Consider the following 26636-nt stretch of genomic DNA (forward strand, 5'->3'; position numbering starts at 1 on the left):
AGGTTAGACTGGGGCACATTAACAGACCACTGCTTTGTTATCACAGGGACACGGCGACACTCTGTTTTGGTTGAACAGCATCAATGTTTTCACAGCAGATTATAGGATAGACTTGAACCTGCTCAGCTGAGACAGAAATCACGGGGAGGCACCTCACCAGAGGGAGATTAGTTGTCACGCTCTGACCTTTCTGTGACTTACAGACATCTCTCTACCCAAAGCCATTTCGCCCAGAGATTATCCTCTTAAATTGCTGGGGTATGTCATCCTTCGGACACGTCCAACAACGAGCTGCAATTCCTTATGCTTAAAATAGGGTAGCATCTTTTGGAATAGGGAAAACTTCCTTGAAAGGGAAGAGCATGCCAGCCTTGTTCTTTACACTTGGAAAGCTGAGGAAACCGCATCCCAAACACTGAGAAAACAGCTTTTTTCTTCTCCCTTTTGTGGGAAAGGGAAGGAAGTTTGAGACTGATATTCTTCATTTTTCCTTAGAAGATAAAAGGTTTAGAGCCCATACAGTTCACCTGACGTGAGAGTGCATTACTTTTATTAATCTTTCGGCGATATGAATACTCAGCCATTATAAAATAAGTTTCCTCATCTCCTTTCGTATAAAAGAGCTGGTGTGAAAGCTTTAAATAGCTACACTAATAACCTAAACTAGTGACAAAGTAGTAAAATATCCAGCCCTCAGACCCTTCCATGCATTCTTTAACTACCCAAATTTCTTAAATACTGTAATTACAGAAAATTCTGAAGCCATTTTCAATAATTTATAATTACCTGGCTACATACAATATGTTTACTTGACACAAGCATAGGAATAACCACCAAGAATCAGATCTTCACATCTCAGAGACCAATATTAATCAATGAAGCATACGAAAATGTAAATAGTTACACAAACCAATAAATTAGAGTATGCTTGTGTAAATATATTTAGTGATCTAGAAACAGCTTGAATTGATTTAGATCTAAAATCTAAACTGCTGGAAAAAAAGGAGTTATACAACCCAAATTTTCTGATTTTTTGGCTCAAAGGTAAACAAACAACAAACTTGCCCTTCTACTCAGAAGAGTTGTATAAGAGGGAAGTAAGATTATTTCTGGAGGCATGATGGCTCCCTATCCATCCTTAAGAGACTTCTCTGCTCCAGCCAGGGGCAGGCGAGAGGACTGCAATTCTGATTCCAGAAAACCTCACCACAAATTGAAAATTCTAGAGGTTCTATTCAAAAAGCAGTTGGGAGTACTCAGATAAAGACTGGTAAGGAAATGATATTGAACAAAATATGTTACCTGAGAAAAATCCAGCTGACTTCACTCCCATATCCTTTGAATTGCTCTGGATTATGTTACAGCAGAAATCAGGGTATCTTTCAACAAAATACTGTGCCACAGGAAAATACTTTTTAGAAATGCTCTATTGCTAAGTGCTTTTCATCCCTTACCACGAATTAAAAACAAATATCTTCAGATAACTCTGAAGGGTGTTTTAAAAATATTAACAAGGTCAGCTATGCTACTAGTAAAACAGGGAAAAAAACGAACATAACTAACATCCATGGTTAACAACTGTGATTTCAGTAAGTGTGACTCTACAGATCATCTTTAATCTCAGTATTTCCTTATTTCTGATCATCAGGTTATTCAGAAGGCCTGCAGCTCTCCACATAAGGTGCCTCCATCCACCAGGTTTAAGACAGGAGGAGCATCTTTCGCTCAAGGGTTTACAAATTTCACAGAGAAGGTGCGCACCTCAGGACCCTGATGGGGCTCTCATGGACAAAACAACCCCCATACGTTACCAGGTAGAGATGCAATTACCATTGCTCAAATGCATCCTCACTGTTCCTGCCCTGAGCAGCTCAGCACAGATACTATTTTATTTATTACAGCAGAATTAGAGGACGTAGGAAGAGACACATTTGTGAGTCCCTTGCCTCCTCCTGCACAGTCTGAGGTCTGGAATTTCCCTCAGATCATCACGCAGACTCCTTTGCGTGATGATCTGAGAGCCTACCACCGTGGTAACAAAGCAGTGGGTCTGTTAATAATAATTTTTAACTTGCACACAGGCTGGTTAGAGTGAGAAAAGCTGGAGTGTTGTAGCTGGAGCGTGGAAAGGAGGAGAAAGAGGCCTCCCTACCACTTAGGCTGTGCATGTTCTCTGTAAAGATAAATGTAACAGAAACTTTAAATTCAAGTGCTAAAAGGCCATTATTGTAGGCTACAGGAGCCCCTTTTTACATTACAGTATGACTTGAAGGGCCAGCAACAAATGATCGTAAATAATCTTTACACTAGGTGCCTTATACACCCATACCAACAGCATCTGTGTTTGTAAGGCACCCTCTGCAATTTGAAGTTATGTAGGATTTAAACGTGTAGCTTCTTCCAATTATTAAAATCCTGTCCAAAGGGACATGAGACGTTCTCTCTGTTGAAAAGCTGACATTTTTGACAGATACTGAAGTGAACTGGAGGCTGCAACATCTTTGGTTAATTTGCTTTTAAACAAGCATTTTTAGTAGCTTTAGAAGTAAAATTTAAATAATGAATCTTTATTTGAGAAAGGATTATGTGAAATATAAATAGAGGATAATTCCTTACATCAAATTCAATTACAAGTGCTTCATTTTTAAGCACAAACACGCAAGATGCTGAAGCACAGATGTGCTCACACCCTAAAAAACACCCTCTTCTCTTCTCCAGAACTGAGCTGACTGTAAATTCAACCACTAACCACAAACAGCGTGCAAGCCAACTGAGCCGCTCTCCTACAGAGGACTGTACTGACAGCACAGCTATGCTCCAGTCTGCGTTTGGCAACAAAGAGCACAGGAATGAAATCTGATGCCCAACATCACAATTTTAAGACACAGTCAAATGGCTATTACTTTCACTGCCAGAACTAAACTTTATTTCCATGTGTGTTACATACTGGTATTTGATGCCAAGTACATTAAAATTACTTTAACAGAGGATTTAAGTGAGGGATATTTATTCTTCACTAAAGAGGTTAAGAAGGAATGTAAAAACCTATAAGAAAAAACTGTTTAAGCTGTGTTTTGATTTTGGCAAACCAAACAGTTAAGTACTCTTCTATTCTCTCCTCAGACTTTCAAAGTACCAAAAAAGCGTCTTTTATAATCATGCAGCTCAAGGAAAAAATAGTCTTATAAAATCCATTTCTTATGCTAAATATGGTTACAAATAAGAGTATTAACACAAAACTCCCAATTCCTATTTTTAAATACAAATACTGTATTATATTATGAAACGGGGATAATTAAAATATATCAATGACTACAAATCTAGTAATTTAAAGCAAACTTAAACATGCTGTTTGCTTTCATGTGGAAGAATTAGGATATTGTATGGTTCAAGCACTGCAGTAATTTCTGTCAACTCCTTGATGGCCAGATGTCAAACTGCCAAAACACAGAGAGACATATTCAGGTCTGAATAGCACCAGGTGTTTTTCTTTTTCTTTTTTTTTTTTTTCCCCTTTTAAAGATATTAACATTTAATTAAATGAGTGACGTGACAACTTTCTGAAAGTGACATGCACAAGTAGACAATTTGCTTCAAGTCTCCAACTAATAAGCTAAAACTTTTAGACAATACTGAACAATTACTAATGTATTTCATGGTACACAAGAAAACAGTGCTTCCACAGTATATCCTCAGTTCTCAAGTACAAAAATATCAGTTATGGGTAGTCAACAGTTATCAAAATTTTTATTGGTACAGAATGAAAGCAGCATTTACTTTATTGTTTTTTAAACCATACATCATAAAATTCCCTAGTACACATGTGGAGGAGTGAAATAGGCTCTGTACTATTTACCTGCTACTGATCCTAGGTCCAGATTTAAAATTTTTCCTGGCCAAATACAAACAATAGCATTAATAGCAAAGGGAAGGCAGTTCCTCAGTGTGAAAGGTCAGCATTTAGAGTCTTACTAAAGCACTATTTTTGAAACAATACATCACTTAAATGTATAATTACATACACTACAAGTGGAAAACAAGTTTTTATTAACAAGAACTATTGAGACTGGGCATAAATGTCTTAACCACAAGCCCTGGAAATATCATGGGTGCTTTGATGTGGCCCTTTTTGGTGAGAGAATAAAAGCAATGAAGTATGGCTTTTCAATCTTCCTTTAAAAGCATGTTTTATAAAATTTTGTAGGCTTAAATTATTTTAGAGGACTCCTAACAGTTTTCTGTAACATCACTTACTAATTAGAAGCATTAATCACATCAGTATATTAAGCCATTGGCTGATAGCTGATCACCAGCATAACACAGGAGCCATTTGCTTTTGCTGTTGTTTTTTGTTTTTAAGGGAGGTACTTTTCTAGTGAGAGCCATCCTACAGTACTACCAAACATTTCAGAGGTTACTACATAGCTTCTTAAATAAAATCCTCAACAGTTTTGTTTTCCAGCAGATATTCACATCAAGCATATGCAGAGAGCAAATACAATCAAGTGCAGACAGTTCAAAAGTATCTCTCAAACATATTGTTTTACAGTTACCCTCTGCAAAAAAAAAAAAGCCCCTCCTCGCCCCAATGAGACAGGGCGAGAACGGGAAACAGGTCTGCCATTCATGTAGGAATTTGGCTAGCATAAAGTTTTATTAAAGTTGTTAACAAAAATAGTTAAACATTTTTACAATTTAACATCCAGTCTGACAAAAGGCAAATCAATGAAAAAAATACAAAAAAGTAAAAAAGTGCACTACCCAGTCCAGTATTTTGCTTTAAAGTCATGTCACTTACAGTATATGAAAAATAAACCCAGAAGTGTAATTACTTTAAAATACACCGCTTCCATATTTCAGTATTTTACACATATATTCTATAGTGGAAGAGGAGATCTCTTAAAAACTTTACTCTTAAAATATTGAGGTGCATATGCCAAGTGGGATAGACTTGGCAAGTTAAGTTGCAGTAGAGAATCCTTTCAAATTTGGCATTTCATTTACATACCTTACAGTGCCAGCAAGGTCTGTAGTACCTAAACCTTCTAGTAAGAATAGTAATTTTCTTTAATGCAGATTTACTAATACAGACAACTACAAGAACTGGTGAGGTCAGCAATTCTATGGGATCTTAAGGAGATACAAGTCCTGATTTAGTTGTCAAATGGTACAATGTCACAACAAACTTTAAGGCCATGTTTTATTTGCTGATTAATGGACAAAAGGCAATGGATTTCCCCCCCCACCAAATATTTTCTTGAAAGTCTGTGCTCATAAAAATCATGAAAAGTTGGAAAGACTTAATTATTGAAACTTTAAATATACTTTACACAATCTTGTTTGTACAAAAATACAAGTTAAATATAAACATAAAGCAATCATGACAATTTTATGTAAATCCATTTTGTGATATTCTGTTATATATAAAAAAGTTTCTCAGCTCTGTCTCATTTGTGAAAAAATCAATACCAGATTGAATCACTACTGGCAAAGGGCCCTAAAAAGCACACTTTAGCATTAAATATGTTTTACAATGTAAGTACCATTTCCTGATTTCATCTTTCCTAAAGACTGGCAAAAGATAGGGCAGTATGTCCATAAACCAACAAATAATTCGGCTACAATGTCATAAAACACAAACACACAAATCTGTACAATAAACCCAGTAGCTATGCAGTACGTACTTGTTACACACACACATATGCAGACATGGAATGAAACTTAGTGAGACGCCACTTCTAGTTCACTGTTCTTCAGCCTGGCATTTTGTCTTACTTCATCAAATGAGTATGACTTCGTTACCTTTCCATTCTTAAATACTGTATGAAGGAGATCCTGCAAGAAACACCACTGTTTGAGCAAGAGTGATTTGGCAAATGAACAAACAACAGAAGTTACACAAACTCAAAAGCAAGCACCCAAATCAAGCCTGGTAAGACTAGAGCTTTAGACTGTCAAGATACTAAATCTTTACAGCTTCTTCTGACACCTTTCACTAATGGTTAGACAGAAGAAAGGATTTAGGCCATCCTGTGCACAGACAGAAGCTTTGTGCCAAGTAGACCCTAAAGTGAGTTGTCCACATCTGGCCAAAGCCAAAACCACACATGCCAAATACACCCTGCTAGAGCAGCTGGTAAGAAAGGAGACTCTCAACCCATTAAATACAATTCAATTACAGAGGTTTAAATGAATTCTTTATTTCCTCTAGAGCAACTATGGAAAAAAAATTAAAAAAAAAAAAATTCTTCGCAGTTCCCTTTGCACGTATATTTTGTGAAACAGTGTATCAAGAAGTGCTTGCAAACAGCACACTGAAAGAGCAATAAGCACAATGAGCACAGCTTTGTACAGAAAAGGGAACACAAAAGCAACACTGAGCAGTCACTATGCTTGATTACCTCTTTGCAAGGACCTGTGGCTTTAGGGAAATGGGCCCACAAAAGCATACATTTCCCTGTCATTTCCCAAGGAGGCCCAGAACCTGTACCACGTAAATAACCCGCTCTAATATCCCAGGACAGAAAATTTCGTAATTAATTATTTCACCTGTCAAAAATGAAGGAACCATATATTGCCTTATTTCAGAGCCAAAGATTTGTGATTTGTTTTGAAGAGATTTCTCACCATTAGGTCCCTCCCTCTCTACATATATATATTTAGATATATATTTATATATATGAATGTTCATCACAAACATATATACATGCATATGTGTATATATAACTTTGGAAGTCTTTTTTCTTAGATCTTTGCATCCAGAGCACATTATCTACAGTGCATATAACTCTGTTTTCTGTCTTGAAATTTCTCAGAGATCTCAGTTTTATGCTTACTGTTGCATAAAACAGCATGCCTAGTAGTACCCCTTTGCAGGGGTAGCACACAAATGTGCTTCTGTATACCAGAAAACTCAAGAAACTTCCAGCTTCTAAAGGCTGAAGTGCAATTTGATAAGTTATTTTCAATCCTCTTAATTCAGGAAGAGACTCAAATGCAGTTAAACATTTTATGCTTGCACACTGAAAACATAAGAAATGTCAAACTGAAGCCTGAGATTGGCATAAAGTTTGTGCTTATTTTACTGAAATAGCACTTCATTTTGCAATTGTAAAGAATTAACAGGAAACTGAATTCCTAGTTTAAATTTACATCTTTGAAAACTGGGCAACTACTCCACGTAGAGAGCGCTAACACCTGAAGGAACTATTTAAAAATCTCAATGGGGAAGTAGAAAAAAATTTTAGTTACATCTGCCCCTCTCCCACCGCCAACTCAGGTCACTACTCAAATTGTGCAATATAGGCCGCACAAAACTACTTAGCTAGCATATATTCTGCAATACTGAGACATTAGTTTTGGGAAAAAGCAGCAACGTTCTCATGTTTCTGAAGACAAACAAAAGAGAAAAATCTCTAATTGTAAAGTCTGAACATTCTACTGGCATTCTAACATTCTGCTGTTACTGAATTTGGCACTGGGGACACTTCTGAGTTAGTTCAGACAAAAGATGGCACTTCAACAAAAAGACAATAAAAAAAAAAATTCTGAAATTGAGTTATAGCCTGCTTTTTCTCAGTCTATTTTTGCATGAAGAATGATGTAATACGTTTTGAAAATTCATACCTGTCCATACTCTTCAAGGTCTCCCTTGCCTTCTTCAAGCGTCACATAATCTCCAGCAGGTGTCCTATGCAACGACAGTCTGCCTTTCTTTGACCTTTTGTTCGGATCAGCAACCGGATCCTTGAAGACGTTTACCTAAAATGAAGAGTATTTTTTTAAAAGGAAAGGGCTTTGTGGGGCTTGTGTACCTAGTGCAGATGGTGGTAACGTAACAGGAAATGTCAAACAGATTTTAAGTCGGAAGGCCTCTATCGAAAACATACTGGAAGAAGTTGTACAAAGACATACCCCGAGACCGTTGGTCACCACGTAACTACATTTGAAGGAACAGTTTAAGAGATCTCTGGTTAGTTTCTGCAACAAAGCTCCACCAGATCCAAAGGCAATATTCTCAATACTCCATTTGTTCTTCTTCATTCCCTCCACAATCTAGTAAGAAAAAGAAAATTATGATGGACCATACTTTTAGGCCATGCCATTTTTCCATAAAAATATTATACTACTTAAACAAGATGCTTTTACAGACAATTAAACCAACTAACATTCAGTTTCCAGGAGATATACGTAACAATTCTGTCAATGCTTGGCACACTGTTTGCATTTTTATTTGCGATTCCAGCATGGCATAATTATAGAAAGTTTCTGCTATAAAACTATTATCATGCTGGCATATATATTTTCCAAACGAGGGTAGCACAGTAATGCAATGCCCAGACAATCAGAGCTCTAAAGAAAATAAAAGACTTCGTGGGAGTATTTCAGAGCCTTCCGATTTCTCAGAATTATGGGAAGACCTCAAAGGATAGCATGTATCCTGAAACAAAGCAGTCATCTTGCTCATCAACTCCAGATAGTTATTACCCACTTTGCCCAATGACTTCAACAGAGCAATTCTCCTGAAAATCACATTGACTAGAATTAGATTAGCAATTTCGAAGATGCGAAATGGAAATACATAAAGCTCCTCAAAAAGTTTGCTTTGCCACCTTCTCAGGCAGATACTGATCAATGTGAACTGCACTGCTATCAACAGTCAAGTTAAAACTTACTATACCATTCCCCCCCCACCTCATTCTACCCAGACAAACATGACCTCCTCTAGCCTGGAGTAATGGGTGCTAGCTTAGTCACGCTCATACATGGCCAAGATTTGTTTCCCTGACCTGTCACCCTTATGACAACCTGAAATGATGGTTAAAGTCCCAATAAGAGAGTGTTTGAAATCCTACCTCCTAACCATTTTACTAACAAAGTGGTTGAGAAAACTTCAGAGTGGGTGAAATAGCAAAATCCCATCCATCCAGAAAAAAGGAAGGTGAGAAGCAGAATGGAAGGACATAATCTATGGGGAACAGTGCAGTTTCAAAAATCAACATCGTCAGAAATCTGGTAATCTTTTGTGCAGTCTTAGCCTCCTGCATCAAAAGGAAATGCCAGAGTAACACTGAACAGGACTGTTTCAGGAGCTACTGATACCAAGCCACTTTTTTAAGGGACAGCTAAGGCGAAATTGAAGTTTCATAAGAAAAAAAAAAAGAAAAAGAGACAATTCCAATTTCAGACAGTGGCAAATGGCTAACTAATGTAAACAAAAGAGTATACTAATATTTTGTTTATCCATTCAGTCACATGCAGACTGTCTCTTCACAGATACTCTCAAAGTCTGAATGCCTGACAGAGGCCAGCCAACAGGAGAGGTAGACTGCAGAGCCATAACCTTCTGAGGGTATGCTCTGAACGCCTTCCCACTACATTTTTGGCAGAGATTTCCCCCGTAGAGATCTCATCAGTGAGTTTCCATAATTCTAATGGTACCAGCTTATTCAGTCTCATCCAAGAAGCCAAGCGAAACAAATCTCACGCACTACCACCATGACTTTCACTTAAGGGAACCCTTTGGAAGCTTTGTATCCTGAAAAAATACCCCCTCAATATGTGACAATCCTGTGGATTTTAGCAGTAGCTATCATATCCTTCCAGACAGTGACCGTGCACAAAAGAATCCATATTTTCAGGTGATTAGATTCTCCTGGACGCAGTTGAAAGGGATACCCAGGGAGGATAAAGGATTGAAATGAATGAAATTCTCCCTTAAGCATCTCAGAAGTAACTGAAGACGACAAAGGAAGGGTAAGAAAAGGGATTTTGTATATCCTCTCCTTAAGCATAAGGCCCAACAGTACCGTAAGAAACCAGACTTGACTGGGCCTGGATACAGACTCTGCTTATCTACATTGTCTTTTGCAAAGGCAAGTGTAGGTAAATTCTACCTGGACTCCGATCAAGTTCTGTCCAGACGCTGACCAAGCCTGAAGCCATGTGAACTGCTGGCCAAGCCCGAGCCAATGTATTCTACTCCTTTCCTTATCCAGTTTTATAGATCAGGTCTGACACTGAACTTGCTTGAACGTGCCTGCAAGATGTAGCACAAACTGCCTGGTATGAACAACATCCTACCAAGGCACATGATGCTTAGACTTCATGTTCACTGATACTTGTAGGTCAACAGACGCTAGTACAAATATAGCGTAGCTGGGCCATGGCCGCTTAACCTTCTTGCCTGGGTGAGAAGAAATGGGAACCCCCTTTCAGCTAGTGTTCCTGCTCTCATTTACAGATGGTTTGTTCATCTTATGCCACAGGCACAACTCCTCACTTACTTTGGGTGAAGGACTGGCTTCCATCTTTCCACTCTCTCCCAAGGGATTTCCTTACTCAGACTGATCTTTGGCAGGTGAGGAGTAGAAGGGAAGGGAAATCGAGACTAAGTTGAAGGACAGCTCTGACTCTACGAATGGCCCACAGCAGAGGCCCAGATAACAGCTTCCTTAAGTGTGGGGAAGAGATAGCAAACAGCAGCAGTAACAGGGAAGAAGAAAAGGGGGAGATCTGAAACAACTGAAGCCTCCCCCAAAGGAAAACAATCCAGAAGAATTTCTTGTCTCACACTTTCAAACCTATACAGGGAGAACAGTTCAGGTGTCAAGGTTTTGACCAGCTTCCTCTGACCATTATGAGCATGATTAATATATCAACTGTGACTCCAGATTAGAGGATTTTCTTTGTATAAAAATTTAAAGACATCTGGAAATTGAATGTTCAAAGAAAATCCTTTGAAAGTGTAGTATATTGTGGAATTAGCAGATTGGAATGATTTTAAAAAGTGAAAATACTAGAAGAAAGTCAGAAAAGGTTCCTTACCTGTTCTACCAGCATCCCCTATTAAAACAAAGAATTTTAAAATCCAGTTTATACTCTGAGTTGTTTTCTATATCATTGTTTCAGCTAGTTTGGATAGTTAAATGAGACTGATCGGTCATTATTCATTCTAGATTTTCCTATTGTACTCATTACCTTTCATCTGATTCATAACAATAAATCATGCCTAGAATCTAAGACTGATAAGGAGTAATTAGAATAATCACTTGCATAGGCTATAAGAGGGGGAAAAAAAGATGGCCGTAACAATACATACATATTTGTTCATGTAAATTCCTTTCTGAAAAGGATGAATTATGCTTCACATGAATTATACTTCAGGGTTGGGTTGGTTTTGGGGTGGTGTTTGTTTTTTGTTGTTGTTGGTTTGGTTTTTTTCTAAATGGCAAGCTATTACCCAGTTTTCCAAAAGTCAGCATGGTAACCTTGGTTTTGCTGACATAAGAGGCTAAAGAGATCCATGAAATTTAAACATGACTAAAATTAGGCTGCAAGATCATGGTCTTTTTGCTCCAACATAACTTGCTGCTGTCAAATGAGAAGTGTCTCTTTCCTTCCTGCCTGCTTCTCCCAGCTCAAAACAACAGTTTATTTTCTCTCCTGTATTTTGCTGGTGAGTACTGGCCCCTTTTTTGGGCCAAGTTAATTCACCAAACCACAAAATTGATCACTTTTGGCTGAGTTAGTTTGCTGCTACATACATGGGCTAAATTAGTTTAATGACCCGCGGTTCAATGACCAAAGCTGACAGGGAGTGCGCAGCAAGATTACAGAGTCAGGAAGAGATGCAAAGGCGGCCACTAGGCAGCAGTGAGTTACGTCTGCTCTGTACGTCTTGTGGAACTGGATCTTCAATTCTCTTCTACAACGTATGACAGGTAGACTTTTCCTCATAATCAGTTACAGTTTGATGAGGAAAATACATAAACAGGCAGATCATCTGAACAAAGAATTGCTCCTTCTGCCTCTTATCCTCTCCCATTAGCTGCCAGAATTATTTTCCTGCTCTATTTAGAACTTGGAAAGCAGTGCATTTTTTCCTCTAATGTAAAGATTTTAAATACTAGTTTTAATATTTTGATTACAATCGATGCTATATAAGCACCCTTGAATTTTGTCCAGATAACTTACAGAAAGCAACCTTTATGTTCCTTACAGGAAAGAATTAATAGTCCAATTTCTTTCCTGTCATGACTCATGAAAATCAAAACCACAACATACTTTGCCTAACAAAGGCATCAGTCCTGTTAAAAGGTTGTTGAGAACAAGCAGAAGTTTATTTAAAAAAAAATAAAGTCTCTTCCCCTAGTATCTAACGACAAGACTTTCTTCCCAGCTCTTAACCTCTCATGCTTGTGTTCTGTTAAGCACATTAGCACAGTTGTATATTCTCAGAAAGCCACATGGGACAAAAAATAAAGTAAAATAAATAGCTTTAAAGGCTGCTGGAGGAGGAACAAAACTGCAGTGTGTGACTGCACTACAGTTGGCATATGAGGTAACAATCTCTATATTAACTGCACTCTAAGGATCTGAGTGACAAATTTGAGTTCTGTCGTTGAGGTTCACAGTATGTGCCCATGTTAGATATGCAGATAGTTTCAGACTAACTAAAAAACAAGCCTGATGTCTCTCTCTTAATTTTGAGGAGCAGCAAAAGTCAACTTTGTTAAGAAGAATCTAAGGATGTGTCAATCTAGAAAGCTAAGACAAGCATCAATAAAATCAAGTAAATTTAATCTTAAATTTATCCAACTTATTTCTGGTTTTGAACTCTAATACAGCTGAAGATGAATGATTCAAGACAAACCTGATAAGTCAAGTCCTCCTCCTTTTACATGCCCCTCATCATAGGTAGTTACTGCAGTCTCTATCTTTGTAACCACATTATATTACCTAGTATCTCCATCTAGTCAATAGTGGTGAATTTGTAACTAGTTTCAAGCATGCAGCATCTACTAAATAACCAATTTTTGTCTTGATGAAGTTGCACTTTTGACTCAGACTACAGTCTAATCTGTTATACGTACTTTCCGGGCTTTCAACAATCCTCATTCCACTAGTTGCCAAATCAATGAACTCACCTCCCTTACCCTTGTTTTTAAAAAGTCCCCTTCAAAACTACACCTTCAATATTTGAGTGCAAGCACACTTCAGATGGTACATAACTAATGAGCCAAACCAGTTAATTACTACTATTGCTATAGCACAGCAATCATGCAGTGTGCCTTAGATATCAATGAAAGGACCAAACACTGCCAGATTTTGATCTGAATTAGACTTGACAAGCAGGATGAAAACAAACAAAAGGAGAGAGAGTGGGAGGAGAAGGGTTACAACAGGGGGAGTAGGAAATGCCTTTTAGTTTTTTTATGCATCTTAATAATTCCCTGTGGAGTTTTAATGAATTTGTTTTACGCATTAGGATATCGCTGCCAGTGTCTGGAATGAAGGGCAGGGTGGGGCCAGCAGTCTCTGCTGCAACATCTGACTAGTTATAATAGAGTCCAGATTAAATATCAACATTTCCAGTGTCACCCTGACACATGAACAGGATCTCCTACCTCTTGCAATGTGTTGATATCCACACCATCCCCTTGAATAACTCTGAGATACGGTGGCAGCAGCTTGTAGCCTTTTGAGTTCTCTGTAATGGGAAACTTCTTCCCTAAGATCTCTAAGACCTATTGAAAAGAGAAGGGAGACAGTTCAAAATAAAAACAAAAACAAAAACCTGCCATTCCAATAAAGAAACACAATTTCCACATTTGAGTCACGTGCTCTCTCTCAAAAAAGAAAAATCCATAAGTATACCCACGTATCCTGCTCTAAATCTATCCACATAGACAAACAAAGAGCATGCCAGCCATTGTGGTGGAAGCCATTAGATTAAAGCCGTCACAGACCATATGGCCTTTATGAACTTGTACCCGAGAGCTGATCAGAACCATACTTCCCTCCTTTCTCTCTTTGGTTGCTGCGAGTTTTTGCTATTAAATGTGCCAGCTGAAGATTCTGCTCTTCTTTTGTCTTCCCTTAAGATGGTAGATGAGGCTTTCAGTTTTCTGCGATTTTGTTAGCCCCCAATAATTAAAATGAAACACTTCAATTAGGAGTTTTTCTTATCAGCTCTGATAAAGATTATTCAAAGTTCCTATTTTTGATACGTCACTTGTCGCAAAGGGGGAGGAAAAAAGCGTCAAAGCTGTATGGATCCAATTTGATAGAGTACCAACATAGCTAAAATCTCCCCTACTTTCTTATTAAAACTGTGCTGACAGCTACTCAAATTCAGAGGTATCAACAGCTTTTATTATAGAACTGCAACAATCATTATGCTCTCTAAAGAGCTACGAGGCAAGAAGCGTTTTTCAACTTGGAGGTCATGTGCCACTGACTTAAATGCACGTCTTACAAAAGGGAGAAGAGTGCTAAACTTGTATTTGCAGCATAAAACAGTGAATTACATTAATATAGGATGCCAAGATACCTCAACTTGGTGTTAAGAAGTCTACAACTTCAGTTGTTTCCCATTTTATTTGTTATTGAGTGACTAAAGTTTCTCTTTATAGAATCATTCCAGCATCATTAGATCAGCAAAACTGGTAACTGTCGTAAAAGCTTCAAGAATGGTATGTAAGAATGGGTTTCATGAAAAAGATTAAACTATTCAGACTGCAGAAGTTTCCATATCTATATTGAGATGAGGTAAATGTTTACATTTTCATAGGTCCAAATTATCCAGCATTAACTATATACTATGCATACCAAGTTAGAGCATTATGTTTCCTATGTTTGTTAGCCAGTCATTACAAAACAAAAAATTGCCTTTCCCAATCTTGTACACAAATGACTTCAAGAAAGGATTACCTTTAAAACAGTGTCAAGGGGATTCCCAGAATCTGGTCTAATAATAAGTGGTGCCTCTGGACTTCGGGCTTCAATTATATGCCTTAAGTCATCACCCCATATTTTTTCACAAGCATTGTAAATGTCGTAGCTGTCACTAACCACAGATACAGGCACTGAAGAAAACCGTGTCACTATGTGTTCAAAAGCATCTTTTTCATGATCTTTCCCCCAAGCTGTTATGGTACTGTAAAGTCAATTGAAAAATCCATATTAGAGCAGCACTTGTATGTTAAATCACGCATTCTGTATTTCCTACCAGCAACAGTTCAAGATAACGATAGGCAATATGATTACAAGACAGCATAAACTATGTGCTTATCAGCTCTGTGTTGCATGGATAGTAAATATACTATATACTAAACAAACAGCACTCTGGATTTACCTTTGGCAACTCAGACAAACACTTGACACATGAAACTTCTTTCGCATGTAAATATGATTTTTTTTTTTTTAAACATTTGTGAGAGCTTCTTTTTTAAATCTGAAATTCAGACAGGGAACTACAAATGCAAGAACAGAACACCTGGCTCTGGCAACTTCAGACTACAAAAAGAACCAGCAGCATATGTTAGAAAAATCTTAGAAGAAAACACGATTTATTTTCTTTTTTAATAGTGATTTAAAACCATTATGCTCACTCATACAAACATTCTTCTAGAGGAACCTCAGGGCATTACCCTTGGTACAAGGGTACAGGCAAGCACATAAAACAGAGTTGCTAAGAGAGGTAATAAGTTATTGAATGCCAGTTGATCTGTAGTAGCTGTTCTGTATGTGGCTGTCACAGACCAGCTGACATAACTGGCTTTAGTAACTTCTGTGTGAACACCTAAAAATGCTCTCATGCAAAGCATAGGTGTGCAGTAAGAGCTAGTGGGCATTGAATTTTTACCATTAAATGCTGGCATTAACTACTGTGTGGACAAGCCCCAGATCACAGTAGTGAAGAGAGAAAACAAAATTTGTTTCAGAGAGGTTGGGGCTATCTGAGGAACCACTCTGGTGGCGTGCCAGAGGCAAGCACCACACTCACACCACCACCTCACATTGGAGGTTGTGGAACAGTAGAACAATTCTGGAAAAATTTGCGTCTCTTGCACGAGCCCCTTTTTGTGTATTAACTTGGAAAGGGTGACTGCAGTCTGCATTTGGCAATGCAAACTTTAACTAGGGCAGTTTAGGCTGTCTGCTCTCATACCACCGCTTCAATACGCTGTGCAAAAGATGCTTGTTCTCTGACTCCCATGTGTTTGCTTTCATTACAAAGAATTTTATAGTTGCTTGGGCCATTATTTTTGGATTTAACTGTAGTATTAAGCTAAGTTAAGAGAAGATTAAGAGAAGACATTTCAGACAAAATTTATCACTTCTACTGATCAAGCAGGAGTTCTAGAACAGCGCTACAGCAATGGTCCAGAAAGTTATATGAAGCAGTGTTCCTTTAAAGATGATCACTATCCTATGAGGGCTATTCATGTAAGCCTTTCCATTATCTGTTTTGCAATCCTAAGTGAAAATATTCACTATTTAAAAGCACTAGATTTTGTACTCGATAAGAAAAACAAAACAGCTGTTGCTTCCTTTATATTCTGCTCATTTCAGTATGCAGACATGCAAGTGAAATCCAAGGATTTGCATTCACTCCTGACATTGTACAGCATTTGCATATAAAAAATGAGAGCTCTTCATCTCAAATGTCTGTTTGAGATCAGTTGCTTACTCTCAAAAACTCGTTCACAATTCTTAGTGAGAGATCAAGGATTTACCATTGGCTGAATTAATTATGCTGATGGGAAGCTCTAGAGCAACTCTCCCTCTTCTGGAGGGAGAACGTGATCTGGGAGAGTCCAGAATTGAAACTTACATGGTTTTTCATTTTATGATTTTATATTTACAACTAAATTTAAAGTTCATGATGTGAATCCTCAATATCTACTTTAACCTGTAGCCTTCAAGTCCATTCTAAAAAGAATCATCCAAATTTACTTAGATGCTGATAAGAAGGTTATAAACATTTAAAACACAGTTATAGTTAAGAACAATCATGCCACTGTTGTGCCCCTAGAACATACAGAGTCATCAGTATTGAACTTCAGCCTCAACAGCTGGATCAGCCATGGCTAATACTGTATAATATAAGTGAAACAGCTTAATATTTCTGGATACAAAGATGGATAAGAAAAAATTACATTTTGTTAAGCTATTTTTAAAAAGGCTTTAATAGCCCTATATCTTACCTGTGTTCAGCAGCTGGAACAGAATATCCTGGAACCGGATCTTTTGTACCATAGTACTTTTTAATTAATGCAATTCCTGCTACAGTGTCTGTTCCTTTGAAGTTCACCAAATGAGCTGAAGCTCCTATTCCTGCAGTCTGAAAAAGATGCAACTTTCAGTTGCCACGCCAAATATAGAAGCCTAAACCCAGTCCCCACCAAGCACTAGTTTGTAACAGCAAAACTCTGACTCAGTTCCCGTTTCACCAATACCCTCTTCATGCATTTACATAGGAAAGACAGCTTCCATATAGAAAAAAAGCTCTCCCAGTCTAGCGCTCACAGTTCAGACACATACTTACCCCCCACCCCAGATCTCCCCCCTCCACAATAAGTCCAAACACAGTGCTCTATGCATTCACAATTTTAGTGCTGAATAGGTACACAATCGTTAACAGATACATGCTACAATCCTTTACAGTTAAGAACGATTAGACTTTTCAAATTATTAGACAAGTAGTATTACCTCTTGTGAAGAAACTCCTCTGTAGCCGAAGTCATGCAGTTTATACTCCAGTCCTTCTAAGCTGCCAGAAGTCTCTAGCAAATATTTGGCCAAAATCTTTTTCTGCTCTCTAGAGTTTGTAGCCACTGTGATCGGATACCATGACTGCACAAGAATAGTCTAAAACAAACCCCATCACATTATTAAGTGTATGTTTGCTTAGGAATTAAAAATCCCCACTTGGCATTTAATCAGGCACAAAAAGGTCTATTTATTTTCATTGCCCATTCAGAAAATACTGACGTCTCCAACAGTTTGCTTTAGGGCTAAAGTAATTAGTCTTTATAATACCTTTATAAGGTAGGCCAGGTATTGACCATCTCAGGAGTTATCACTCCCAAGCTACAGACACACAATTCCCCCCATCCTCCTTTCCTTGTGGATAAAAGTACTGTTCTGAATTTCCTGTAAAATTATTGCAATCTCTTGCCAGGTAGGGGGAAAAGGTCTGTGTAAGAGCACTAAAAAAAGAATCGAGGCTTACTTAAAGCAGAGATGAAAGCTGCCAGAGATTCCCCTTAAACCAATAAGGATTCAGCCTTTAATTTAAGTGCATTAATATTTACTTAGAAAAAACATGGTAACTTTGCAAAACTGACCTCAATCCAATTTGTGAGCCAGTAGCACTCCGGATCTGTGTTTTCTACTGTGAAAAGAACATTTCCCCTGGGAATTACAGAGCCCTCAGGAACAGCCTTTATTTCTATAGGAAGATGGCCATCATATTTCTGTGTAAGAAACAGTAATATTGTTAGACAACAGGAAAGATTAGGACCTACCTCTCTTTTATTTGACTGCAATGCATAAAAGTCGGGCTATGAGTTTATTGATAAAGCTTTCTTCTTCTTCATTTCTTTCAACCCTAACAATAGTTTGGTTTATTTGCACATCACCAGCCCAAATAAATAAAAAAATCCACATTTCTCAGAAGAGGAGGAAAATCCTGTAACGTAAAAAATAGTCTCTTTATCAAACCACATAATAGTTATCAGTTGTATTCCTTGTGCAAATTCAGTCAGGAAGGCTTAAATATTCTATAAAAATACGTAAGTTCTACTCACAGAACAAGAAATATTTGCTACTCGGTTTTTTTCAGTGTTTTCACATGAAGCAAGCTAAAAAAAGTTTAGCTATTACCTAGGCCTTCAAAAAATCTCTAGTTTTGCTTAGTATAGATGTGTGCTTTGTTAATTTATTACAGCAGGATCCATTTAATATCTATTTTAAAGAATATTTTATCATCTCAATTATTCACTAAACATGAAATCTAATCTTGAAGTGTAATTCTTTTGTCAAATTCACTCTTACATCCCTGAAGGACTAAACATTGTGTGAAATACGCCTTTTGAAAAAAAGTAAGTTGCAAACAGCAACTCTAAAAGAGTAATTACAACTTTCTGAAAGAGCTCTGCAAGCTGAACTGATAATACTTAAAACGTTTTGTATATTAATATTTTTTGACAGAAAGTTGCTCATGAGATGTGCTTTAGGGGCAACAAAAATTGCATCAATTCAGAGAAATTACACAGATTCGTAAGTAGCATCAAAACGTATTCTCCAGTGCCCCAAACACATCAGAACTCTCTTCTACACTATAGTTTAAAAGTTTATTCAAAAGTGTAATATGATGAAGCAAATTGTTTATATACCACACAGGGTTTAGTTGTCAGACTTGGAGATGTCTGTTCTGGACTAACAAAGGACAATGAAGCCTTCAAAAAGGCTCAAAATAATTTATTAATGATTCAATGAAGACAAAAGTATAGCTAAGTGAAAAAACAAAACAGATTTCAAAGTTGCTATAGGTGTTGATTTTGCCCACGGGAAAAAGCAATATGGTCATGCCACAGCACTATATTATAGCCCTTTTCAGAATTTTTAGGTAGAATCAACTTGTACAGTTCAGGGCTTACTCATCTCTATTACTCATCATCAATTCCTGCCAACTTCCAGTCTTCACACCACCCCCTTGTTCTCCAGGCAGTCCATTCCTCCCTTCCACCCCTTCACCCTATCAGTATTTACTCATTCATTTACTCTCAGTACAAATTCATGCGTGTACATTTCAAATTCATTTTGGCACTTCACTCATACAGCCATTGCTCCCTCCACTTTACCTAACACTACACATTAGGTAAAAGAGCCAGAAAGCAAACAGTGGTAGGTATGTGAATATATACAGGAATTCAGTGAGCATAAGCAGGGTCTCCGTGTGCATATAAGGGCATACAAAGACCCAAAGGGTACATACAATTCCAGTTTGAGAGCCATCAGCATCTGAGATCAAGAAGTGGAAATCATATTTGGTTATATATACGCACAATTTTAACAAGAAAATCTGACAAAGGAATAAACAATGTATACAGGGGCTATGCAGGAAGGCTTCTTTTGACTAAACCAAAAATTGAATGGAATTAGTCAAACCACATTAAAACTCAGTGTGGACAGACATGCAGCATTAAAAGTGCATTAATTCAGTTTAGCCAATGAGGGATCAAGATTACTTTAAAAACAGATGAGAGCAGTTCACGATGTATAATGTAGCTTAAACACAAATACGGATTGAATTCACATCTGCAATTATTTGAAATGGATGCAAATCCTCTACAAACCTCTCCGTAACTCCCTCTTAGAAAACAGTGGGTTTATTTACCTTGCTGCCATTTGCAACATTTAGTTGAAATTGACTTTTCTCTTGCACACCTTATGGTCCACCCTGGTTGCAAGATGATATCCAGATATATTCACAGGCAGATGCCACCATAAAATACATACAGTCAGGGTATCCAGGGAAAAATAAATGCAAAGAACTAAAAATTGTGTTTTCAAATGCCAAAAATATCCATTCACTAGAACCCACAATGAAACTTAGCATTTAATTAATCTGCAGAGATTAGAACAGTTCTGATGAATTAGTCTGAATCTGCTGCTTTTACAGAGAAGAGATGTTTGCAATTACTTGAAGTCTGACACCTTCTTAAACAAAAGGGAAAGAGGATAATTGTGGAAAGACTTAATTTGGATTTGTGTGTCAGAAGTGCTCAAGCCTTGTATTTCATAATAAAGTTCAACTTAAGTATCTCTGAAAAATTTAGAAAACAATTGAACAAAACATTTATTTTCTGGAACTATTTACACATGCAAGACGTTGTAATGCTTTCTGCATTAGAATAAAAACGGTTATGATTAGTTACAGAAAGCAATGTAAATGATGCAAGCAACCACTAAGCACTATAGTACGTATGGAGACTTGCCAACAAGCCCCCACTTATACTAGCTGGCTGACGGCAGCCATAAATCCTTGTTACCTGCAAAGCCATATTTGGCATCTGAAAGGATGAAAATTACTTTTCTCTAAGGAATTACAATTATATGATTATTCTTTGACAGCTGCTACTCCCTGTACACTAACCATAAAAAGCTAAATTTATCCAGTCTTTACTATCATGGTTAAAAGGAGAGACTGCTGTATTTATTCTACAGTTGATTCATAAATCCTTCATGATGATCTCATACTATTTTCATAAAGTTTTACCTCCAGAATATAGTTCCATCCCTTTTCGTTGAAGACATCATCTTGAAAATGCTCCCTATATACTTCTTTGGCTTCCTTGATTTTCTCTTTGGTCACCACTTTACCTGTGGTTTCAGAAACAGATGAAAGCTTAGAAACTTACGATATTCATCAATTTATAAAATAAATAACAAAAAGGTTCAGACACAGAAAAGTCACTTTGCCTCCAACAAAGGCATGGAGAACATGTCAAATGCAGTACACTAGCTATATAAAACCAAATTTTACTTTCATTCATTATATAGATTAGGATGCTCAAGAAACCAACAGGATAAAATCCACTTTTGGTTTGCAAGTGACTCAGGAACAATTTGAGACGATTACTCTTTTATGATGGTCAAAAACCTGTCAAAAGTTGCAGTAGCAGTGCTTTTTCCAGAGGAATGTGATGATTGTGCAAGTTGGCACATGCAACAGGAAATAACCAGACTACCACAAGGGTTAAGCTATGCTGCTCCAGGGAGAATCCCTGCGGAGAGGCCTTACAACCAGTCTTTGATTGACCACCTTGCGATAGAAACTGACAGCCTAACCACATTATTTGAATAAGCATTGCTACTGCTGTAGGACCAATCATCTACTGGAAACGTTAGACAACAATCCTCAGATTGCTAAAGAGAAAAGAAACAAGATTATCAAGTGTTTTGATTATAGTGGAATGCCAATCTTTGGCGGAATTGGCAGAGATATTTATGGATTCTGGATCAAGACAAAGATATGTAAGCTATATGACTAAAGTTTTCCTTCTAAAGCTTGGCAGAAAGCAACTTGCATTCAGGTCAGAACAGGTGATATTTGCACATAATGCAAAAAAGCAAACAAAAAAATGGCACCAAGGAATTTTCAGATGTTACTCTTAAATTTGTCAATATTGAAAACACTTTCACATGTAGCTGCCATATTCAATGACCTAAGCTGAATGGCAACCAAAATTTAAGGTAAGTTACAACCATTATTAGTTTACACCGTAAATAAACTTTAGTCTGTATTTGCTGGTTTATGTTCAAAATGTGAAATGTATTTTCCCTCAAATCTTCTATCTTCTTGTGATTCTATGCAAAGTCTTGCTCTATTTCCATTCATTTCAATTTAGCTCACTGAAGTTGGGATATGAACACCTCTTCATTTTTAATAAACCATTGGCATAAATAAACATAGTAGAGAAGTGTCTGAATTAAGATGTCAATACCATTTTATGAGGGTGGACATCTCATTTTCAGAATCACATAAATAACATCTTATGCATGTCACTACCTACACTGTACCAAGATAACCTGGAATTGTTTCAACTATAAAACACCAGGCTTGAGAAAAATTAAGATATTTATTTACAGGTAAAGTTTTACCATAATTTGAGACAGTTACCTTTTAAGTATTTATTCAGAATGTACTGCAAACCATAAAAAACAGTTTCTTCATATTTCACTTTCCTTAATTTGGAATTTTCAGTCTTCTTTTCACGACATTCAAAGTAGGAATATACTTTGCTTGTATTAGGTGGATATTGCTTGTAGTGTGTAACCTACATTAAGAAAAACTTCAGTAAGAGCTCAAAACATCACTACAAAGCACAAGAGAAATCATATTTGTACGCTAAAACTCAGAGTAACTCCCAACTCTTCTGGACTATTATTATTAATCCATTCACATTCTACACAGTAAGTATTTAGGGGATTTCCCCTTTTTTAGCCACCTTCAATTTTCAGTTCAAAAGACTGTCTTCCCTATCTTATTCTTTGCTTCAGTATCAAGCCTTTCCCTCCCGAGTAATCTTCATGGTCAGCTCTCCCACTCCCCTGACGACTTCGCTTTGATTAACTGGGAAAGACACTGGCTAGGATTTTAGGAGCAGCACTGAGCACCAACATGCCGTGTCAGTTTTCACCCTCCCGCACTTTGGCCAAGCCTAATAGCTACAGGAAGCACAAAGTTGCCTGCCACTACCAAAGTGGAGGTACCTGTTTGTATGTGATTGAAGTTTTGAAGGCTATAATCACGTAGTTCAAATAAAAGCCATCCAGATTCAAGAAGGCATTGACAATGGCCTTTACCCAAGCGCCTCCCTGACCATGACCAAAGTGGGTTTCTCAAGCCCTGGTTACATCAAAGCCAGCTTACAAACCTGTTACTGTCAGTAATGCTGTTAAAATCTACCTGAGGTTTGTACCTCCCCACAAAGTTTGCTAGATGGACTTTTTTCCCAATCTTTGAAAAAGTTCACGTTCAGCATAAAGGCAGCATGAAAAGTTGCAGCCTCTAAGTGTGTATTACATGGAAACTCGTCATATGAACATACAGTGTTATGCTGGATTCAACCATAACAGCTTTTTTTAAGCTACTGATAGTAAATCTACCCAGAAATTTACTTTAATTAATGTATCATTTGAAACAAGTACACTCTAAACATTAACAACTTAAATCTGCAAAATTTTATCTCCTAATGTGTAAAAGGCAAACTCCATGCAAAATCCATAATTCCATATTAAACAGAAAGAATACACAATGACATAAATTTCATACTATCAATGTTTAAATTCCAGGATACATAAATCAGCTTAAGGCATTCCAAAAGGTGAAGCTATTAAAAGCTTTCTTGAATTATGGTGAAAAGAAAAGTGTGTGTACAAGTCTATACATTCCACAAGGGGAAACTGTTCCTACGGCCAAGTAAAGCACCATCATACATGAGAACAAAACTCAAAAAGGTGTGAAAGTCAGGTCTGAATTTTTCTCAAAAACCCGGATTTATAGGCTAGAGCATGAGTTCATTATAAGTTTCCCGCTGTTACTTCTTACTCCACCTTAAAAATTTTTGTTTCTAATATCACAAGGAATTGGAAAAGGGATAGTTTTACCTCTTACATATTGTCCTATTTTTTTAAATGTACCTCTGACACTTTCAAAACAAAGTATTTGAAGGTTTCCCTTACCTGTACTGCTAAAACTGCATATTAAAGGATTTTAAAAGTACAGTTTTCTTTTTCATCCCAAATGCCATTTATTTTTAGTATTTCACTCAGTTTGGACAATGAACTAGACCGCTCAACTGAATTTTTCCATGCTCCCATACCAGCACAACGCTGTTATGGTTGTGTTGCCAATGCTGCAAGAAAACATTCAAATAACGAAAAGGTCCATTTTCAGATCTTTCCATTATCTTTACTTGTGTGAAGTTTTCAAGGCCAATCAAATAAAATCCAAGCTTGTCATTGCAAGTTTTCTGCTTTTACTTCAAACAAAGCACTGCAACGCAGGTATTTAATGGAGCACAAACCTATTCTGTCTCAATTCCACAGCCACTCAAAAGCAGAATGCTTAAGAGTAGCAATGTTAGACCCAAAGACGAAACCTGGCGTTTAGATTTAGTTCTAGCCATTAGAAGCAAAAAGCTAGTTTGCTCTGTCTGACATGTCTGTTTGACATGTCTTTCTAACTAATGGGAATATGAACACACACACACAAGCCCCTTACAAAAAATTGTATTAAATGGTCTCTGAGAAAAAGAGCATGTAACAAATCATTAGAAGGATCATTCACTGTAAGGCATGGAGAGTAGAAACTCTTTGCCTTGCACTATTGCCACTTAAGTAAGTTACAGGGACCGCATGAAAAATTTTGCTCTTTTTTATGACTGGGACTGGGCTTTAAGTTGGTGCTTCTTTATGATTTGATTGTATCACCTGGGAACGCTGTTTAACTTTATTTCATCCTATTGGCATGCTACAGCTTCATGATTTCAGAGTAAATGCTCAACACAGAGCCCACCAGCTTCAAGTGTACATAGCAGATGTCCCAGGAACAATTCCCCAAACCAATATCTGAATTCCTTGTGACAAGCTCTAGGGCAAACCAATGTAACGCTGTTGTTCTCACCACAACAGTTCAAGCAAAACAAAATTACACTGGTATGAGACTGCCTCCTCAGGTTTCTTTAAAAAAGTTTAATTATCCAACTTGCTAACTATGGGCAGGTTGCTGAAGCCAACACCTATATTATAATGAAAATCTGCGTGATCTTCGGTTACCATCTTTAAAAAAAAATTTGACTTTTGCAGTTCAAAGACATCTCCTCCAGCTAAATGCTTCTCTCTATCAAATGGGTTACAGGTCCAAGTTAGCTTAAGCTGTTCAGTGCACACATTGAGTTGGTACCACCTTTTCCTATTGCGTTTAAATGCAGGGTTTTTTAGGGACCTCCCATTTTAGCTCTGTTTTGAAGCATGATCACAAAACACGGTGTTCTGGCTGCAAATCAGAACTTGAGGGCTGAATTCAAGGTGGAATGCTAACAGCCAAAGTTATCATTTATGTAGCATACCTGGGGAAACAGCTCCTCCAGACTACCTTGCTGGCAGTTTCCACCTAAAAAAGCCCACTCAAGTTCCTCAAACATTAAATCACAGGTTTAGCTAATTTTTCTGACATTAGATTAGGTCTTAACCTGAAAAAATATACCGGCTAATGTCCAGAAAATAGTTATTTCTAGGGATTCAAACCTAAATAAAAATTTTGTGTATGATAGAAATGTCATTTTATCAATTAAATTGCTTCAAGTACTTAAAAGATATAACTGTTGTAAAATTAGTTCATTATCTCTGTAAGATTCAATTATATTCTTCACATATTAGAATCTATTTAAACAGTGAAAAAAGCACATCCCTGTGTGCTGGTTTTGGCTGGGATAGAGTTAATTTTCTTTGAGGTAGCTAGTACAGTGCTATGTTTTGGATCTGTGCTGAAAACAGTGTTGATAACACAGAGATGTTTTCGTTATTGCTGAGCAGTGCTTACACAGAGTCAAGGCCTTTTCTGCCTTTGGAATGTTCTAGATCGAATTTATAGCTGTTATTGCTGTTTAGCTATTAATTGACAGGCTCCTGTGCTTGCCATGGGGCTTGCTTGCCTCGCTGTATATTAGAGTCTAGGGCTCGTTAGTGGCTGCTTTTTGCATTTGGTTTTTGCTGTACCGCTGTACTGCTTATCGTCTTATTGTGCTGTGCCTGGGAACATTTTGATAACAGCAACAGGGATGCGCCTGGGCTAGGAGATGGTCAGGGCATCGCTGCTGCTTCTGTGCTGCTGTGCTGGACAGGCTGGAACTCCAGTGTGAACTCGAGTCGAAGGGACCGTGACCTGTGTATGAGTCCACACGGAAGCAGGACACCCCCGAAGCGTCTGTGGCCGTGGATAAGCCCATGCCAGAACAGGTACATCTCGAAGCATCTGTGGCCATGGTTATGTCTGTGCTGCAGCAGGTATACCTCCAAGGGGATTGTGGCCCAAGGGTAAGTCCGTGCTGCAGCAGGTACACCTTGAAGCATCAGTGGCTGTGCATGAGGTCATGCTGGAGCACCTCAAAGCGTGTGGCCATGGATAAGCCCATAACAGAGCAGGTACTCCCCTGGAGGGACTGCAGCCATGGGTAAGGCCATGTTGGAGCAGGTTTACTTCTGAAGGGACTGTGGCTGTGGCCACGCTGCAGCAGGTTTATCTCTGAAGGCATTGTGGCCCATGGAGAAGGCCA

General features: G+C 37.7%; 1 protein-coding gene across 1 annotated transcript in view; it reads right to left on the reverse strand.

Annotated features, from left to right (window-relative positions):
* Nucleotides 1-2897: 2897 nt before the first annotated feature.
* The window catches only part of NAMPT (nicotinamide phosphoribosyltransferase), a 33221-nt gene continuing 9482 nt past the window's right edge, over nt 2898-26636 (reverse strand). Inside the window, exons 2-11 of the mRNA XM_075145259.1 lie at nt 22478-22634; nt 21074-21177; nt 18138-18266; nt 17500-17658; nt 16995-17131; nt 14716-14941; nt 13410-13529; nt 7915-8055; nt 7627-7761; nt 2898-5835 (exon numbers count right to left, since the gene is read on the reverse strand). Coding sequence (XP_075001360.1) covers nt 5722-5835; nt 7627-7761; nt 7915-8055; nt 13410-13529; nt 14716-14941; nt 16995-17131; nt 17500-17658; nt 18138-18266; nt 21074-21177; nt 22478-22634 — 1422 coding nt within the window. The 3' untranslated portion in view covers nt 2898-5721. The remainder of the gene's footprint in view (nt 5836-7626; nt 7762-7914; nt 8056-13409; nt 13530-14715; nt 14942-16994; nt 17132-17499; nt 17659-18137; nt 18267-21073; nt 21178-22477; nt 22635-26636) is intronic.

Source organism: Calonectris borealis, chromosome 1 (assembly GCF_964195595.1).
Source record: "Calonectris borealis chromosome 1, bCalBor7.hap1.2, whole genome shotgun sequence".
NCBI classification, from domain to species: domain Eukaryota; kingdom Metazoa; phylum Chordata; class Aves; order Procellariiformes; family Procellariidae; genus Calonectris; species Calonectris borealis.